This window comes from Ursus americanus, chromosome 24 (genome assembly GCF_024610735.1).
Source record: "Ursus americanus isolate L20-20 chromosome 24, mUrsAme1.1.p, whole genome shotgun sequence".
Classification (NCBI taxonomy): domain Eukaryota; kingdom Metazoa; phylum Chordata; class Mammalia; order Carnivora; family Ursidae; genus Ursus; species Ursus americanus.
Window position 1 is genome coordinate 46,286,855 of NC_142150.1, and position 14,085 is coordinate 46,300,939.

The following is a 14,085-nucleotide window of genomic DNA, read 5'->3' on the forward strand; positions in this document are numbered from 1 at the left end:
CCCCCCCACCACTCTGGATTCCAGGTCCCTGGGAAAGGCAGCCTCTGACTCCACGCTGGAATCTGGAGAAGGCCCCTGGGGGCCAGGCGCCCCTCTCCTGCTGTCTGAGGACTAGCTGGACTACTGTGCTGACCAGCTCCAATGGCCTCTGCCTGCAGCCTGCCTGCCCAGAGCAGCCCGGGGGCAGAGCCTGTGGCAGGTGGGGCGGTGCCTGGCCCCGGGTGAGCTGGTGGCGTGGCATGCAGACTGCAGGCAGGCTGCCCCTCCGGTCAGGCTCGGCCTGAGGCCTCGGGGTCCAGGTGCCCCTACATGTGGCCCTGGGAAGGGGGCAGTGGGTGTGGCGTGAGGGAGAACTGAATCCTGGTCCGCCCACAGTCCCCATCCTCCCTCACGCCTGTGGGCTCTTGGACTGGGCCTGGCTCTGCCGAGGGTGTGGCCAGGGCGGGGGGGGGGGGGGGGTGGCCCTGGTGCCCGGGACCCCTCCCACTCACAGGGGTTTTTATCAACCTCCTGGAGGTTCCTGGGGTTCCTGACAGCCACAGATGAGGCTGGGCCAGGGTGGCCGGGGGCGGGGCTGGAAGGGGAGGGCTCGGGGAGGGGCTGGGGCCTGTCCAGTGAGGTGGGTTCCCAGAAGTCCTCAGACTCAGAGAGAGGTTGGGGAGAGCAGGGGTGGGCAGAGGACTGGGCATAGGCAGCAAGGATTGCCCCTGAGAAGACCCGGGCTCGGAGGAGAGGCTTGTGGAGAAGGGGGAGGCAGGTTGAGCTGATGAGGGAGCAGCCAGGGCCTGCAAGGGGACAGGGCTTGGGGGGAGCTGGGGAAGGAAATCTAGGGCCACCACACATAGGTGCAGCTTCTGGGGGGCTTTGGAGGGTCTGGGGTCTGTGGAGGCTGGTGGGCTGGCGAAGAGGGCACTTGCATGGGGAGAGGGGGGGCTCCGGGAGAGGCAGAGAGGGCTAGGGCTTCTTTCTCCCTTGCGCATGGGACTCACCGGGAGTTTTGCGGGAAGGAGAGGTCATCTGGGGACAAGTGTGAGAGAGAGTGAGAGGGTGTGGAGTGAGCGGAGGCCCCCAGAGGGGGCTGGGGCTGGGCCAGTGGCCATTTTTTAGAGGAAGGGGCATCTGCAGGGGACGGGGCTGGGGTGGGACAGGTAGGGCTGGCAGAGACGCATGGGCAGGTGAGTGGACGGAGACCAGTGTCATTAGGGGCTTGGAGAAGAACATCTGGCCCCGCGGGCAGAGAGGACCAACCAGTGAGGGGTCAGGGCCTTCAAGACTGGACTCAGTGAGGGGTGCAAATTCGGGAGGTGGGGCTGGGGGCTCTGGGCTGAGGTGTGTGGGGTCAGATCTGGGGAAAGGGGGTCAGGAGTTTCTACAGGGGTGGGCTCAGAAAGGACGGGTCCTTGTGGGGGCCACCAAGGCTCAGGGAAGGCCTGGACTTGGTAGCCTCCGGGGCTAGGGCCTCGGTCAAGGGTAGGACTGTGCAAAGGTGGGTGCTAGGGTTGGGGCTCAGAGAGTGCTACAGTTGGGGGCCTGGAGCCTACAAGGGGCTTGGCTGGGGATAGGGGTGTACAGGAACAGGAGAGCAGGTGGGGGCTGGCTAGGTTTGGGGATGTGCTGGGGAGGGGCCCAGGCTCGGCTACCTGTGTAGGGTGGGGGCTCCACCGGGCCAGGACTGGGACTTGAGGGGGGAGGACTGGGATGTGGGGAGGGGAGGGACTCGGCAGTGGGAGAAGGGGCAGTGGAGGGAAAGGGGCTCAGACAGCCATCCTGGTGGCTGGGGTGGGGCAGAGGAGGACAGCAGGAGGGTGAAGGGGCTCCTTCCTGGAGAGACAGGGGAGAGGGGCTAGGGGCTAAGCAAGAGGGAGGGGCAGGGAGGCGGGAGAGGCTCAGCGGTGGGGGACACACGGGGTGTCACTGTAGGAGGACCCATCCCGGCAACCCTCGCCGGCTCTGCAGCCCCCGAGGGTCCGGCTTCCGGCCGGCGCCCGCGGCCCCCACCCTGCGGGCGGGAGGAGGCGGGGAGGTGGCTGCGCCCGCCGGCGGCGCCGTGAGTCAGGCTCGGGCTGCAGCCGCGCGGCCGGCCTGGCGCTGCGGAGGGAGCGCAGGAGCGGGGACAGCGGCGCCGCCAGCCCCGCGCGCTCCCCCCGCCGAGGCTGGGCCGCCGGGACGCGGAGCGGCCGGGCAAACAGCGAGCCGTGGGCCGGCGGAAGGACGCGCGGACCGCGGCGCAGGGGTCGGCCCGCCAGCCCAGGAGTCACCAGCAGGTGAGGGCGCGGGGCGCGCCTTCCGTGCGGCTGCAGCAGCCCCGGGCTGGGGCGCGGGGTGTCGGCTGCAGACCCCCGGGGTGGGGGGACGCAGGGCGCGGACACCTTAGCGCCTGGCTGGAGAAGTGCGCGTTTCCCAGAGTGTCCTTGTGCGTCTGTTTGTGCCACGGGCTGGGTGGCTTCCTGCGAGCAAGCGCTTGGGGTCCCCGCGACTGCTCTGGGCCGGGGTTGGGGGCGGGGACGACGCGCACGAGTTTGGGGCGCCCGCAGTGGCCGTTTCCATCCCTGGGCGATTGCATCCGAGCCCGTGTGGCTGTGTATGTCCACGCTGCGTGTCACAGTGCAGAGCTGTTTACCTGGAAGCATCTCAGCACACGGGTGTGCCCTGGGGTCTGGAGAGCCTTGGTGTCCGAGGTGTCAGCGTTGTCAGCCTGCAGGTGCTCCGGAGAGCTCTGCTCATTCTGCCAGAGTGGCTCAGACGCTGTCATTGTGGGTTTGCATGCCCTGTGTGTGTCGGGGTGTTTGGGATGCTGGCGTGCTCTGTTTATTGCAACAGCCTGTCGGTTGGGGCGTTGTTGGGTATGGGGGGTGTTGCTGTTGTGTGTCAGTGGGTGAATGTTTGTGCGCAGATGGCAAAGTGATGAAAAGCCCCCGATGTTCCTGCCAAGGCTGCTGTGAAGGGCTTTGGCATCGGGGTGGCTGGGGCGGGTTGGGGAGGCAGGTGGCAGGCTGGCAGCTGGCTGCCTTGGTGGGGATTTCCATCTCCTTTGGGGCTGCTTGTGAGTGTGCAGAGGAGATGCTGCAGGACACCAGGGCAAGCCCTGCAGGGCGGGCAGGACCCAGCTCGTTCTTCCTCTCCGCCTCCCTCCAGGCCCAGGGCCCCGGCCAGTGCCCAGCCCCGCTGGGAGCCCCGGCCAGCACCACGGACGGCGCCCAGGAAGCCCGAGTCCCCCTGGACGGGGCCTTCTGGATTCCAAGGCCCCCAGCAGGCTCGCCCAAGGGTTGCTTTGCCTGCGTGTCCAAGCCCCCAGCCCTACAGGCTCCAGCGGCCCCGGCCCCTGAGCCCTCAGCATCGCCCCCCATGGCGCCCACCCTGTTCCCTATGGAGTCCAAGAGCAGCAAGACAGACAGCGTGCGGGCCTCTGGCGCCCCCCAGGCCTGCAAGCACCTAGCCGAGAAGAAGACCATGACGAACCCCACAACGGTCATCGAAGTCTACCCAGACACCACCGAGGTCAACGACTACTACCTGTGGTCCATCTTCAACTTCGTCTACCTCAACTTCTGCTGCCTGGGCTTCATCGCGCTGGCCTACTCCCTCAAAGTGAGCGGGGCAGGGGAGGGGCCGGGGGAGCGGGCGCTGGCCGGTGGGGGCGCCTCGTGGGATCCGGAGACACGTAGGGCGCTTGGCTAGCTCCGAGCCAGCAGGGAGGGGCTGCCCTTCCCGGCCCTGGGCTGCGGAAGCTTCTGGGCTGCCTTGACAGGGCTCGGGGCCGCGAGACTGCATTCTCTACACAGCCAGCCAGGTCCTGGAGGAGCACCCAGGGCTCAATGTCCTGTGCTCTGGGTGGGGTCGTGGAGTTGCCCCTGGGCATGCGGGGACGGAGCCAGCACACGGATGAAGACCCTTGGAGCCCTTCCCCTGTTGATCGGAGGACAGCGTGGAGACCTTCTTCTCCAAGCCCCTCACAGGGACCCTGAAACCGGGCAGGTATTCAGAAGCAGGCACGGTAGACAGGGTCTCTGATCGACTCACTGTGTTCTGCCTTCCCTCTCCCACACGGTTCTAGACAGTCCGTCCTGGTGGCTGGGGTGCCCAGGGGAAGAGAGCCACAAGCACGTCCCATACACCCCTGACTGCAAACCCTGAGTGGGTACGATTTGTAGGAGCCGCTCGGCACTGTGAGAGGAGCTGGCTGGGGGCAGAGCAGGTTGCCAGGCAGACAGGACCTCACGTCCCCAGGGCAAAGCAGAAAGAAATGGACCAAGATTGCAGGAGGGAGGCTATGATCCACTCACAATCGAAGTGGGGAGCTCTGTGCAAATGTGTAAGGACTGAAGGGCCCACCAGCAGGACCCATCTCCCTGCCACTCCGGTAGGGGTTGGCTCATGTCTGGCCAGATCATCACTGTCCCCGGATTGCAGGTCTCAGCCCAGGTGGACGTCACTGATTGCAGCCGCCCAGTGAGGTGGGGGCGGAACGTGGGGAACGGAGGGAGAGGAGAGTCTAGGCCAGGGAGGCTGGCCCTGGAAGGACAGAAGCCTGGACAGCTCTGCCTCTGTGCATCTTTGAGCCCCGCCCCTGTCCCTGGCATCACACGCCCTGGCCACCTCCTGACTCATCGTCAGCATCACCCACCGCCAGGCGCACCTTTGCCTCCAGGCCTGTGTACTGAGCTCTGGGCTCCGCTGTATGGGGACTGCGTTGTGTGAGTGAGTGTGTGTGAGTGTGCATGTATGCACGAGCGTGTGTGCCCATGTAGCTGTGAGTGCATGGGTACGAGTGTGTATGGATGTGAACGTGTAAGTATAATTGCATGTGTGAACATGTGGGCTTGAGTGCGTGCGTGCATACAGGTACAACTGTGTGTGTGTGCGTGTGCACGAGTGTGTGTGCCTGTGTGTGCTGTGGAGGCAGCAAAGGGAAGGGGGCCCTAGACATTGGGAGGGTGGAGGCTCTGGGCCGACCTCGGCTCTGGCTCCACTGGGACAGGGCCAAGCAGAGGGCAGAGCTGTGGGGGCAGCTGGCGGGGCTCTGCCTCCCCTGGTGCCCTCTTGCCGTGCCCTGACAGTGGCCTGTAGACTCGAGTCTGGCTGTGTGGGCTCCTGTCCGGAAGCTGTGCCCTCCTCCCCTTGGCTCGGCTGTGGGCACCGGCTGGCACAGGGCAGGCCCATCTGGTGCAGGGTGTAGGTAGGTCACAGATTTCTGAATGGTGCAGGATTTGCACTGGGGGGGGGTGGGTAGGAATTAGTGCTTCTGAGGGGCAGAAGGGAGCTCACAATGACTCTGCCCTGGGGCTGCTCCCCCATGTCCTTCCTGGGGGACAGCCAGGGCAGAAAAGCTTGAGGCTTGCCAGGGAAGAGGGTGCAAGGTGAGTTGTGTGTGGGGGGGTGCAGAACCGGCTGGCTCAGACTCCTGCACCTGGGAATGTGTCCATCTGTCCATCCAGCTGCATGTCGCCTGGCTTGCTGCACCCTGCACCATTTGTAGCCAGTCATGGGCACTTCCAAGGGCGCCTAACAGGTCAGAGGGTCTTGGCCAAATTCCCAACTTGGTCCCTTAAGAGCAGAAAGCTCTTGACAAGCCACCTTCATCTGAGCTCATTCCTTCATCTGCTCACAAAACACGTTGAAATGAAACGACGTCCCAGTCAGCACACCTGAGCAGGGCAGAGGCTGGCATTCAGTGGTGTGAAACCAACACTGTGTCCCTGTCTGCTTTCAGCTGTCCATCCACCCATCAAACCAGCCAGCCAGCCTCTCCACCCACATGGGCCAGTTCAGTTCAGTGCACGCTGGGTCAGCAACACAGATTGCAGCCTTCTGGTGCTTAGCTGAGTGTCCGGGGAAGGCAGAGACACAGAACGTCGACTCTCCACTCTTGCAGGAGACACGAGCTACTCATAATGACCACTGACTCCCCCTTGTTAACCAAATAAAGGCCAGAGTCCTCATCTCGGCATCCAAGGCTCTTCAAGATCCATTCTCAGCCATTTCCTAGCCTCACCACACACTCCCCGCCCAGCCTTTCCGTGAGCACACCTCGGTTTGCAACGTGCTATTCCCGCAGCCTGAGGGTTTTCCACCCACAAAGACTCTACTGACTCCCTCTGGCCGAGCCCCCACTTCCCAGCAGAGACTCCCTGCCCCAGTCATGGCTGCCCACCCCACCAGAACCATCCCTTCATCTTGCTGTCACTGGTGCCAAGGCAGGGCTGACCACAGTAGGGGTTAAAGGGTGTTGTATGAATGGGTGGATGGACAGAGGACACCCTCAAGGTGGAAGAAGTGCCACAGTGTTTCAGAAAAAGAATACTTCATTCCTGATTTGGGACAAGTTTGGAGCCGGGCATGGGAGACTTATGGGAGGATGCATCGTTTTTACTGGGCAAGGGGGGTAAGGAGACAGGTGTTCCAGATGGAGAAAAACACATAAACCAGGACCTGAGGATGGGGGAGTCAGGGAGGCCTGGACAAGAGGATAGTCCTGGAAAGCCGGACACGGCTGTGCAAGGAGGATTTGAAAAATTATGTGAGGGGTTTGGATTTCATCATGTGGAAGACACAGAAGAGAAAGATACGGTCGTAGCTGTTAAATCTGCAGCCAATGTGGAGGAAGGGGCCAAAAGAAGCCCAGAGGCAGAGAAAAGTTAGGGCCCCAGTGTGGTGCCCAGGAAAAGGAACACATGGCTTGAATTGGGGCAGGGAGGGCGGGTAGGAGAGGAGGAGCAGATATAATGACATGGTGCCCGCTCAGTGCGGGCCTACGAGGTTGTGGACTTCCCAGTAACAGGGAAGTAAAAAAGATTGATTAGGAGAGGGGATACTGGGCCAGTTTTTGTACATGCATATTTGCCCATTACTTGTTTTCTGAATATTAACATCATCCACCCATCCATCCGCCCATCCTTCCATCCGTCTTTCCATCCATCCACCAATCCATCCATCCACCCATCCATCCATCCATCCTTCCATCCGTCTTTCCATCCATCCACCAATCCATCCATCCACCCATCCTTCCGCCCATCCTTCCATCCGTCTTTCCATCCATCCACCAATCCATCCATCCACCCATCCTTCCATCCATCCTTCCATCCGTCTTTCCATCCATCCACCAATCCATCCATCCACCCATCCATCCACCCATCTAACCATCCCCATTCATCTATCCACCCATCCGTCCTTCTACCCATCCATCCATCCACCCGTCTAACCATCCACTCACCCAACCGTCCATCCATCCACCCACCATCCCTTATACATTGATCCATCCTCTTTTATTCCCTTCAACCCATCCAAATAGTCAACCAACCCTCCATTCATCTGTGTTTATACATGTTCCTTGTGCATCCTCCTCCCTTCCCTACTTCTCCCCATCTCATCCCACCTATTTTATACATCAATGCACTTAATTATTTATCTAACCTCAATTGCTAAGTAACTTTCTCCATCTTACTTACCCATTCTACCTGTCAGCCATCCATCCATCCTCTGACCCAACACATCAATACATCCATTCATCCTTCAAGCCATCTGCCATCCCTTCTGAGCCATGTGCATCCATCACCATGTACCTGTCTTCACACTCATCCTTGCTCATGCATACTCTATTACCCCTTAAGTCATCTCATCCATCTATGTGCTCTCTACACTATCGTTTCTTTCTGTTCTCCCTGCCTTCTCATCCATCCACATATCCAATTACACTTCTTTGGACTTTGTGGAAGAAGAAAGAGCTGAAGAGAAGGAAATCCTAAGATTTATCCTAGATGAGGGTGGCCTCCTCCTTGGGAACATCTCTTCATAACCAGAGAATCTTGGAAATGGGTCCAGCTCTGCCCATAACCACTGTCTTCCCAGGATTTCCTGGGCTCCAGCCTACTCCCTGTATCTCAGCATCCCTTCCAGGAGACTGTAGGGACTGCCACCTATTCTACCGAGGCATAGTGCCTATTCTCAGGTAATCCCTGCTCATTTTAGATTAGGAACCCTGTCCGGAGTAGAGGACGCTTACATCTTCCATTGTCTGATCATATAGCTCTCTGAGACCGACTTTCTCCTTTATCTTCTGTATCTGTTTATTGATTCCCGCTGTATTGAGATACGATTGACGTGCGACCTTGGGTAAATCCAACATGTACAATACGATGATATGATCCATGTAGATGCTGCAAGATGATTGCAACAAGGGGGTTCGATACCACACCCGTCACCTCACGTAATTCTCGTTTTTGAGGTTTGTAGTTTTTGGTGGTAAGAACACTTACGATGTGCTCTCAGCCAACTTTCGATCAAATAATAGAGTATCGTTGACAATCCTATGTTATGTCAAATGATTTCAGACTTACTGAAAAGTTGCAAAAAGAAATACAAAGAATTCCTGGGTGCGCTTTGCACAGATGTTCCCAGGACTAGCCTTTTTCTTCTCTCTGGCCGCCGGCCTCACCTCCTCCCTCTGGCCTCAGGTTCGGGACAAGAAGCTTCTCAACGACCTGAATGGAGCGGTGGAAGACGCCAAGACAGCCCGGCTGTTCAACATCACCAGCTCCGCCCTGGCCGCGTCCTGCATCATCCTGGTCCTCATCTTCCTGAGGTACCCGCTCACCGACTACTGAGGCCCCACCGGGCACCGCCGGCCGTGGAGACAAAGCACTGGGACATGTTTGTTTTCACGACTGATACGACATGGGATGCTGTGTGGTTGGGGCAGAGCGGGGCATGTGCCCTGGAGCCCCCCTGAAGCTGTGACCCGGGCAGCGAGGCCGCCAGAAGCTCCATACAGTACGGGGGCCGCGAGCTTCGGGCCGGCCCACCCTCTCTGCCTCCTGACCCTCTGCCTCTGCCTGTTTCTGGGGTCTGTGGGCGTCTCCTTGTGCTGCTGCACCCTGGCTTCCACTGGCTGCCCTCCCTGCCCTCCTGTGCCCGCCCCCGGCTCCTGGGGCCCCTCTGACCCGACACCCAGCAAGAAGGGCTTCTGTGGGAGCTTCCCAGTGTGAGGGGGCTGCCAGCATCTGGGGACTCACTCTGTCTTCCCCGACCCCAGCTCCCCAAGCTATGACCCTGCTCAGAGTCTTGTATCTGTGAACTTTCAATAAAGTACATGTCTGGCTCCAGCCCAGCCTCTGTCCCACGGCCGAGCAGGGCATGGGGGAAATTTGGCGGCTTTGGGGACCCCACTCTGGCACTGCCCGGTGGTCCAGGCCCCCAGGGCTGACTGCAGGGGAAGGTCTGCTCCATGACCCAGCAGTCTTCTGCCCACGATGCAAGGGGACTGAGGGGGGCTTTGGCAGAGGGAGCCCCAAACACAAGCCCCCCTGGGGGTTAGGCAGCACGAACACAGCTGCCCGCCAGGCTGTAAGTTAGAGCGAAGAAACCAGTGCATCCCCCAGGAGGGTACAGAGTCCCCGTGGCACGAGGTCATGGTCCTCGCGGCACGGGGTCATGGCCAGTCTAGGAAACCAGAGGAAGTTCCAGGCAGCTCAGGGGCAGAGAGGGAAGGAGGAAGGCCTGCAAACTCTACCCCAGGCCTGGGGGCGTGCTGAGCAGGGGAGGGACCAGGCGTGCTTTGAGGGTTTTGAGGATGGTGCTGTTTGGAGCGTCAAGACACCTTGGAGGGGACAAGATGGGACACGGGCTGTAGCGAAGTGGGAACCATGGTGTGTGGGCTGGGGCTGGGGCAGCGGCAGAGGGCGTCCACTGCGTCCCAGGGCGAGGCTGATGGAATCTGGGGACAGACTGGGTACGCAGGTGAGGCGGGCAGGGAGGAGCCAGGGGGGATCCCTGCGTGTCCGACTTGGCCAGGGCTGTGCGCTAATGTGAGGACCCCGGAGGAGCCCTGTGGGGGCAGAGGAGCCATCTGGGCTGACGCTGCGAGTCTGGAGGCTATGTGTGGAGCCCGGGCAGCCTGAGCACTGACAGCCGTTGCGGAGCCCAGGGAACACCAACTTTTCCAGGATGGCTGGCAGGATGAAGGGGCATCCCTGTAGGAAAGCCGGGAGTGTGGGGGGCCACGGACGGAGAGGCCAGAGGGGCCCCTTGGGTTTAGGGGCCTATAGGGAAGGAAGGAAGCAAGGAAGGGGCAGAGAGCTGTGCTTGGAGGGATGGGGACGTGGCAGCGAGTGGCCATGAAGGGAGAAGAGAGGCGTGGGTGCCAAGCCCAAGGCTCAGGGTCCCTGGTGATGGAGAGCCCTGGGGGGAAGGCCAGGTGACTGAGACGGTCATGGGGGTCTGGGTGTCAGAGGACAGAGGGTGCAGACAGGGCCCCATCTGGGCAGCGTACAGACAGCAGGAGAGAGACGTTTCCTTCACCCAGGACAGAGGCAGAGGTGTGGGTGATGGGGCGGGACTGTGGATGTGGGGCCAGGAATTGGGTTTCCCTTCTGATCTCCCTGGGAGAGGGCAGCAAGCCTGGAGCAGGGTAGGGCTCAGTAGGGAGTGAGGTGTTTGGGGTCTTTCCTGGGCAAATGAACCTGCCTCGGACTCTGGGGTGGGTGCAAGGGTCAGCTGAGGGCATGCATCCAGGGCCTCTGCAGTTTTCCCACGAGGTGCCCCCCTGCGGCAGACCCACCAGAAGGAAGATGTTGACGGGGCTGGAGAGCAGGGCACGAGGCTGGGCGTCTGGTGAGGATGGAAGGACTCTGGACAATCCCAAAAAGGCCAGGCTGCTGGGACTTGAATCCCTGTGGGTCCATGGCTCCGCAGGCCGAGTCATGTTGAGCAGGGAGGCGGGAGTTTCTGTGAGAGGGCCAGTCGAGGCAGGGTTCCTGGGAGCAGCGGACCTGGTCTGAAGACGTGTTTCCCAGGTGAGAGTGCTAAGCAGCCGTTAAGAGAGTCCTCAGGGGCTTCAAGCAAACAGGCCCTGGGTGGTTGGGAGGTGCATGGGTGAGTAAGCAGGACTCCAGCCCTGGCCTGACCCAGAAGCCCAGGAGGAGGGGTGAGGAGGAACGGAACACCATGGCATGAGCCCTGACCCCAGGCAGTGGCAGGATGGGGGGTGGGGAGCTGGGACCCCTGCAGGGTTGCACGGAGTTAAATTGTGGCCACGCCGTGGAGAGGAAGGGGGAGCCTTCCAGATGGACCCCAGGAGGGTGGCTGGTGGGGGTGGGGGGCTGGAGGGCAGGGAGCATGTGGGGCCAGCTCAGTCCTGGATGCTTCCAGAGCCTCTGAGGTCACACCCAGGTGGGTTCCCATCACTGCCCAGAAGCTTCCTGGAGGAGGCAGGGTCAGAACGTCACGCAGTGGGCATCTGGGGAGCTGGGGACTGTGGGTCATGAACCTAGGCCCTACCCTGCTGTCCAGGGGGCTTTGTTATGCCTGGCGGGGCCGGGAACCTAGAGGCCAAATGTTTTCTTCCCTCTTTTCCCTTAAGCCTTTGTGCCGGCAGCTGGCTGCCCCCTGGGACAGGTACCCAGAGGAAATGCATCCCCAGGAAGGAGGCCTCTGCCAGCTCGTCCCTGGAACATGCCCCGCCCAGATGAGGCTTTTGGGTGTTGTTGCAAAAGTGGTCCCGTGGCCTTGCAGGCAGCAAAGGTGCCCTTAGCCTGCAGATGTTTGTGTCCTTCCTGGGCAGTGTGGGGCCACACCCGGAGGCACCGTCTCCCCAGCCCTTGGGCTCAGGGAGGGGCTGGTCCTCGCTGGGCGGGGTGTCTGTGGGGGTGTCTCACCCCGGCAGGCGGGCAGGCACGGGCTCTAGCCTCCGCCTCTGGCCTCCAGGTCCGTGTCTTTGCCCCTCAGGGCTCCCCCTGACCTTCCAGCCCTCCCTGTGCCCACACCCCGTCCCCTCCGTGCTTTCATTGGTTTTGCACAATATCGGGCAGGCAACTGCCAGTTAGTAAATACTTGTAGGAACGAATGAGGCAGTCACCTCGGCTCACTCTCTGCCTGTCCTTCTCCATGTGCCCCAAGTTTCTGCATCTTTGGGGGCGACCTTCCCTGCCCTCCCTCTCCCCCATGCTGCCCTGATTGGCCCTGCCACTGCCCTTGTGACCTCCAGCCCACTGTCCAGTTTCAAAGGATCGAGACCAAGTGGCTGAATGGAGAGACTGGCCGTGTGCACGTGTGCATTGAGAGGGGGGTGCTGTGCAGTTCGCCCCCAGCCTCTCTTACCTTGGCCACGGTGGTCCACAGTTCTCCGGCCTGACCCTCTTGTCCAGACATTTAAACCACAGAATGGTCACGTGCTCTCAGCTCCCCTCCTGCGCCCATGGGATAGAGTCTACCGGCTCAGATGGGGGCACGGGGGTGGGCAAGTGCCTGACCTCGACAAGCCATGGGGTCCAGGGAGAGGTGCTAAATCCCACCTCAGCCGGGGCAGGTCCAGAGAGGCTGCTCAGAGGAGGAGAGACACCGTCCTGCCCCGTAGGCACCTGCTGGTCGGCAGACGTCAGCGGGAGGGGCCCAGCGGACGGGAGACACGCAGCTCAGGGGCCCAGCCGGAGGGGCGTGAAGAGCAGCTGAGCAGGGCAGCAGGGGAGGAATGTCAGCTCCGGGGCATCTCGTCCTCCTTCCCTTTTGGCCTCCTGGGGGAGGCGGGGCGGGGGTCCCGGGGCTTCAGTCTGCGCTCTCCGACACTCATGACACGAGCATCTTTTCATACGCTTCCTGCCACGGGCAAGTCCTCTTGCTAAATGCCTGTTCTGCTAGCTCGAGCACATCTTTCCTCCCGGGATTTGTCAGGGGCGCCCCGGTGGTCTGTCTACGCCCCGTCTCTGCCCCTCGACGGCCCACATGGAGGCTCTCAGCGCGCTCTCTCCCTGGCATCTTCTCATAAACAGAAGTGTCCGATTTCAAGACGGTCACAACTACCAACACCTTCCGTGAGGTGAGGGCCTTTCTCCCAGGACACAAAAAGAAGCAAATGTAGAGAAAAACACCTGGACATTTGCCAAATCGGGGCACACGGGGGTGACGCTGGGGTGCTGGTGAAGTCCTACTTCTTGACGCCCGTGGTGGCTACGTGTCTGTTTTACGAAAGTGGTTACGTTGTGTCCCCATGCCTGTGTCGTTCCTCACGACACGCATTTCTGCGGACGTGTTCATGGAAGCCAGCAGTGGGAGATGCCTCGAGCGTGTGTTAACATATATTTTCACATACGTACGAGAACAAATTCGTAAATGTGCGAAGCGCAGCTTGGACTCACACGCTTTCCCTGGGGAAGTTGTCCTTGTATTTATTCAGAAACAAGCACAGTGCCTGCAAGAGAATGTCTCTGGGAGAAACCACACGGACAAGAGTGAGGTGTGAGGGGGGCCGTGGGGGTGGAGCCGAGAAAGTTTGTGGGGAGAAGGCAGGTGCGCCGGGCGGGGGTTGTGGGGATGACGGGAGGCGGGATACAGACAGCAGGTTTGGTCAAATACTACATGTGCTAAGACTGATGGGAGTCTGTGGGCAAAGACGCAAGGGACGGAGGAGCCACGGTGCTGGGTAGGACGGGGGAACCCCGGCACCCCCAGCTCTCCCCACTGGGCGGGTCGGCAAGCCGCTACACCCCGAAAGCAACAAGCTCCCTGGTGCCCAGATCCTGGCTCTTAAGGTCTCTGCCCACCTGCAGGGGCCGGGCTCCCCGGAGAACAGCGGGCAGCGGGCACTGCCCAGGCTTGGGACGGGCCGGGCGAGATGACCAGGAAGCAAAGACCTGAGGAGACGTGAGCCCCGCTCCGGCCAAATCAGGCACGACTGAGTCTGCGTCCATCATGTTACTAACGATTCCAGTCCACGAAGGCAGCAGGAATCCGTGAGTCCACCTGGAGGCCCGGTGAGCACCCTGGGGGCCAGTCACAATCACAAGGGGAGCAGGGAGCCCCAGGAGGCCGTGTGTCAGAGGTGCCCACCACCCCTCCTGGGCTGGCTTCTGTCTTCCCTCGCTTTTCTAGAGGGTTCACGGGACTCCGGGCAACCGTGCACTCACTGCTCATCAGCTTTGGTGATGAAAGGACCCCTCCTCCTCCAGATGGAGGCCACGTGCAGGCCTGGGTGTGTGGGAAGGGCGTGGCACTCCCTCTCCCCAAACTTCCATGAGTTCCCCAGCCCGGATGCTCCCCAGACCCCACACTTCCGGATGTTTCAGAAGCTTCACCACGTAGACATGATCGATCGATCAG

General features: G+C 60.9%; 1 protein-coding gene across 1 annotated transcript; it reads left to right on the forward strand.

Annotated features, from left to right (window-relative positions):
• The first annotated feature begins 1,167 nt into the window (after positions 1-1,167).
• On the forward strand, positions 1,168-8,734 carry IFITM10 (interferon induced transmembrane protein 10). The gene is made up of 4 exons (XM_087855216.1): positions 1,168-1,175; positions 2,057-2,264; positions 3,136-3,588; positions 8,451-8,734. Exons 1-4 carry the CDS (start codon positions 1,168-1,170, stop codon positions 8,598-8,600), a joined length of 819 nt encoding a protein of 272 aa, XP_087711342.1. The 3' UTR covers positions 8,601-8,734.
• Positions 8,735-14,085: the final 5,351 nt, after the last annotated feature.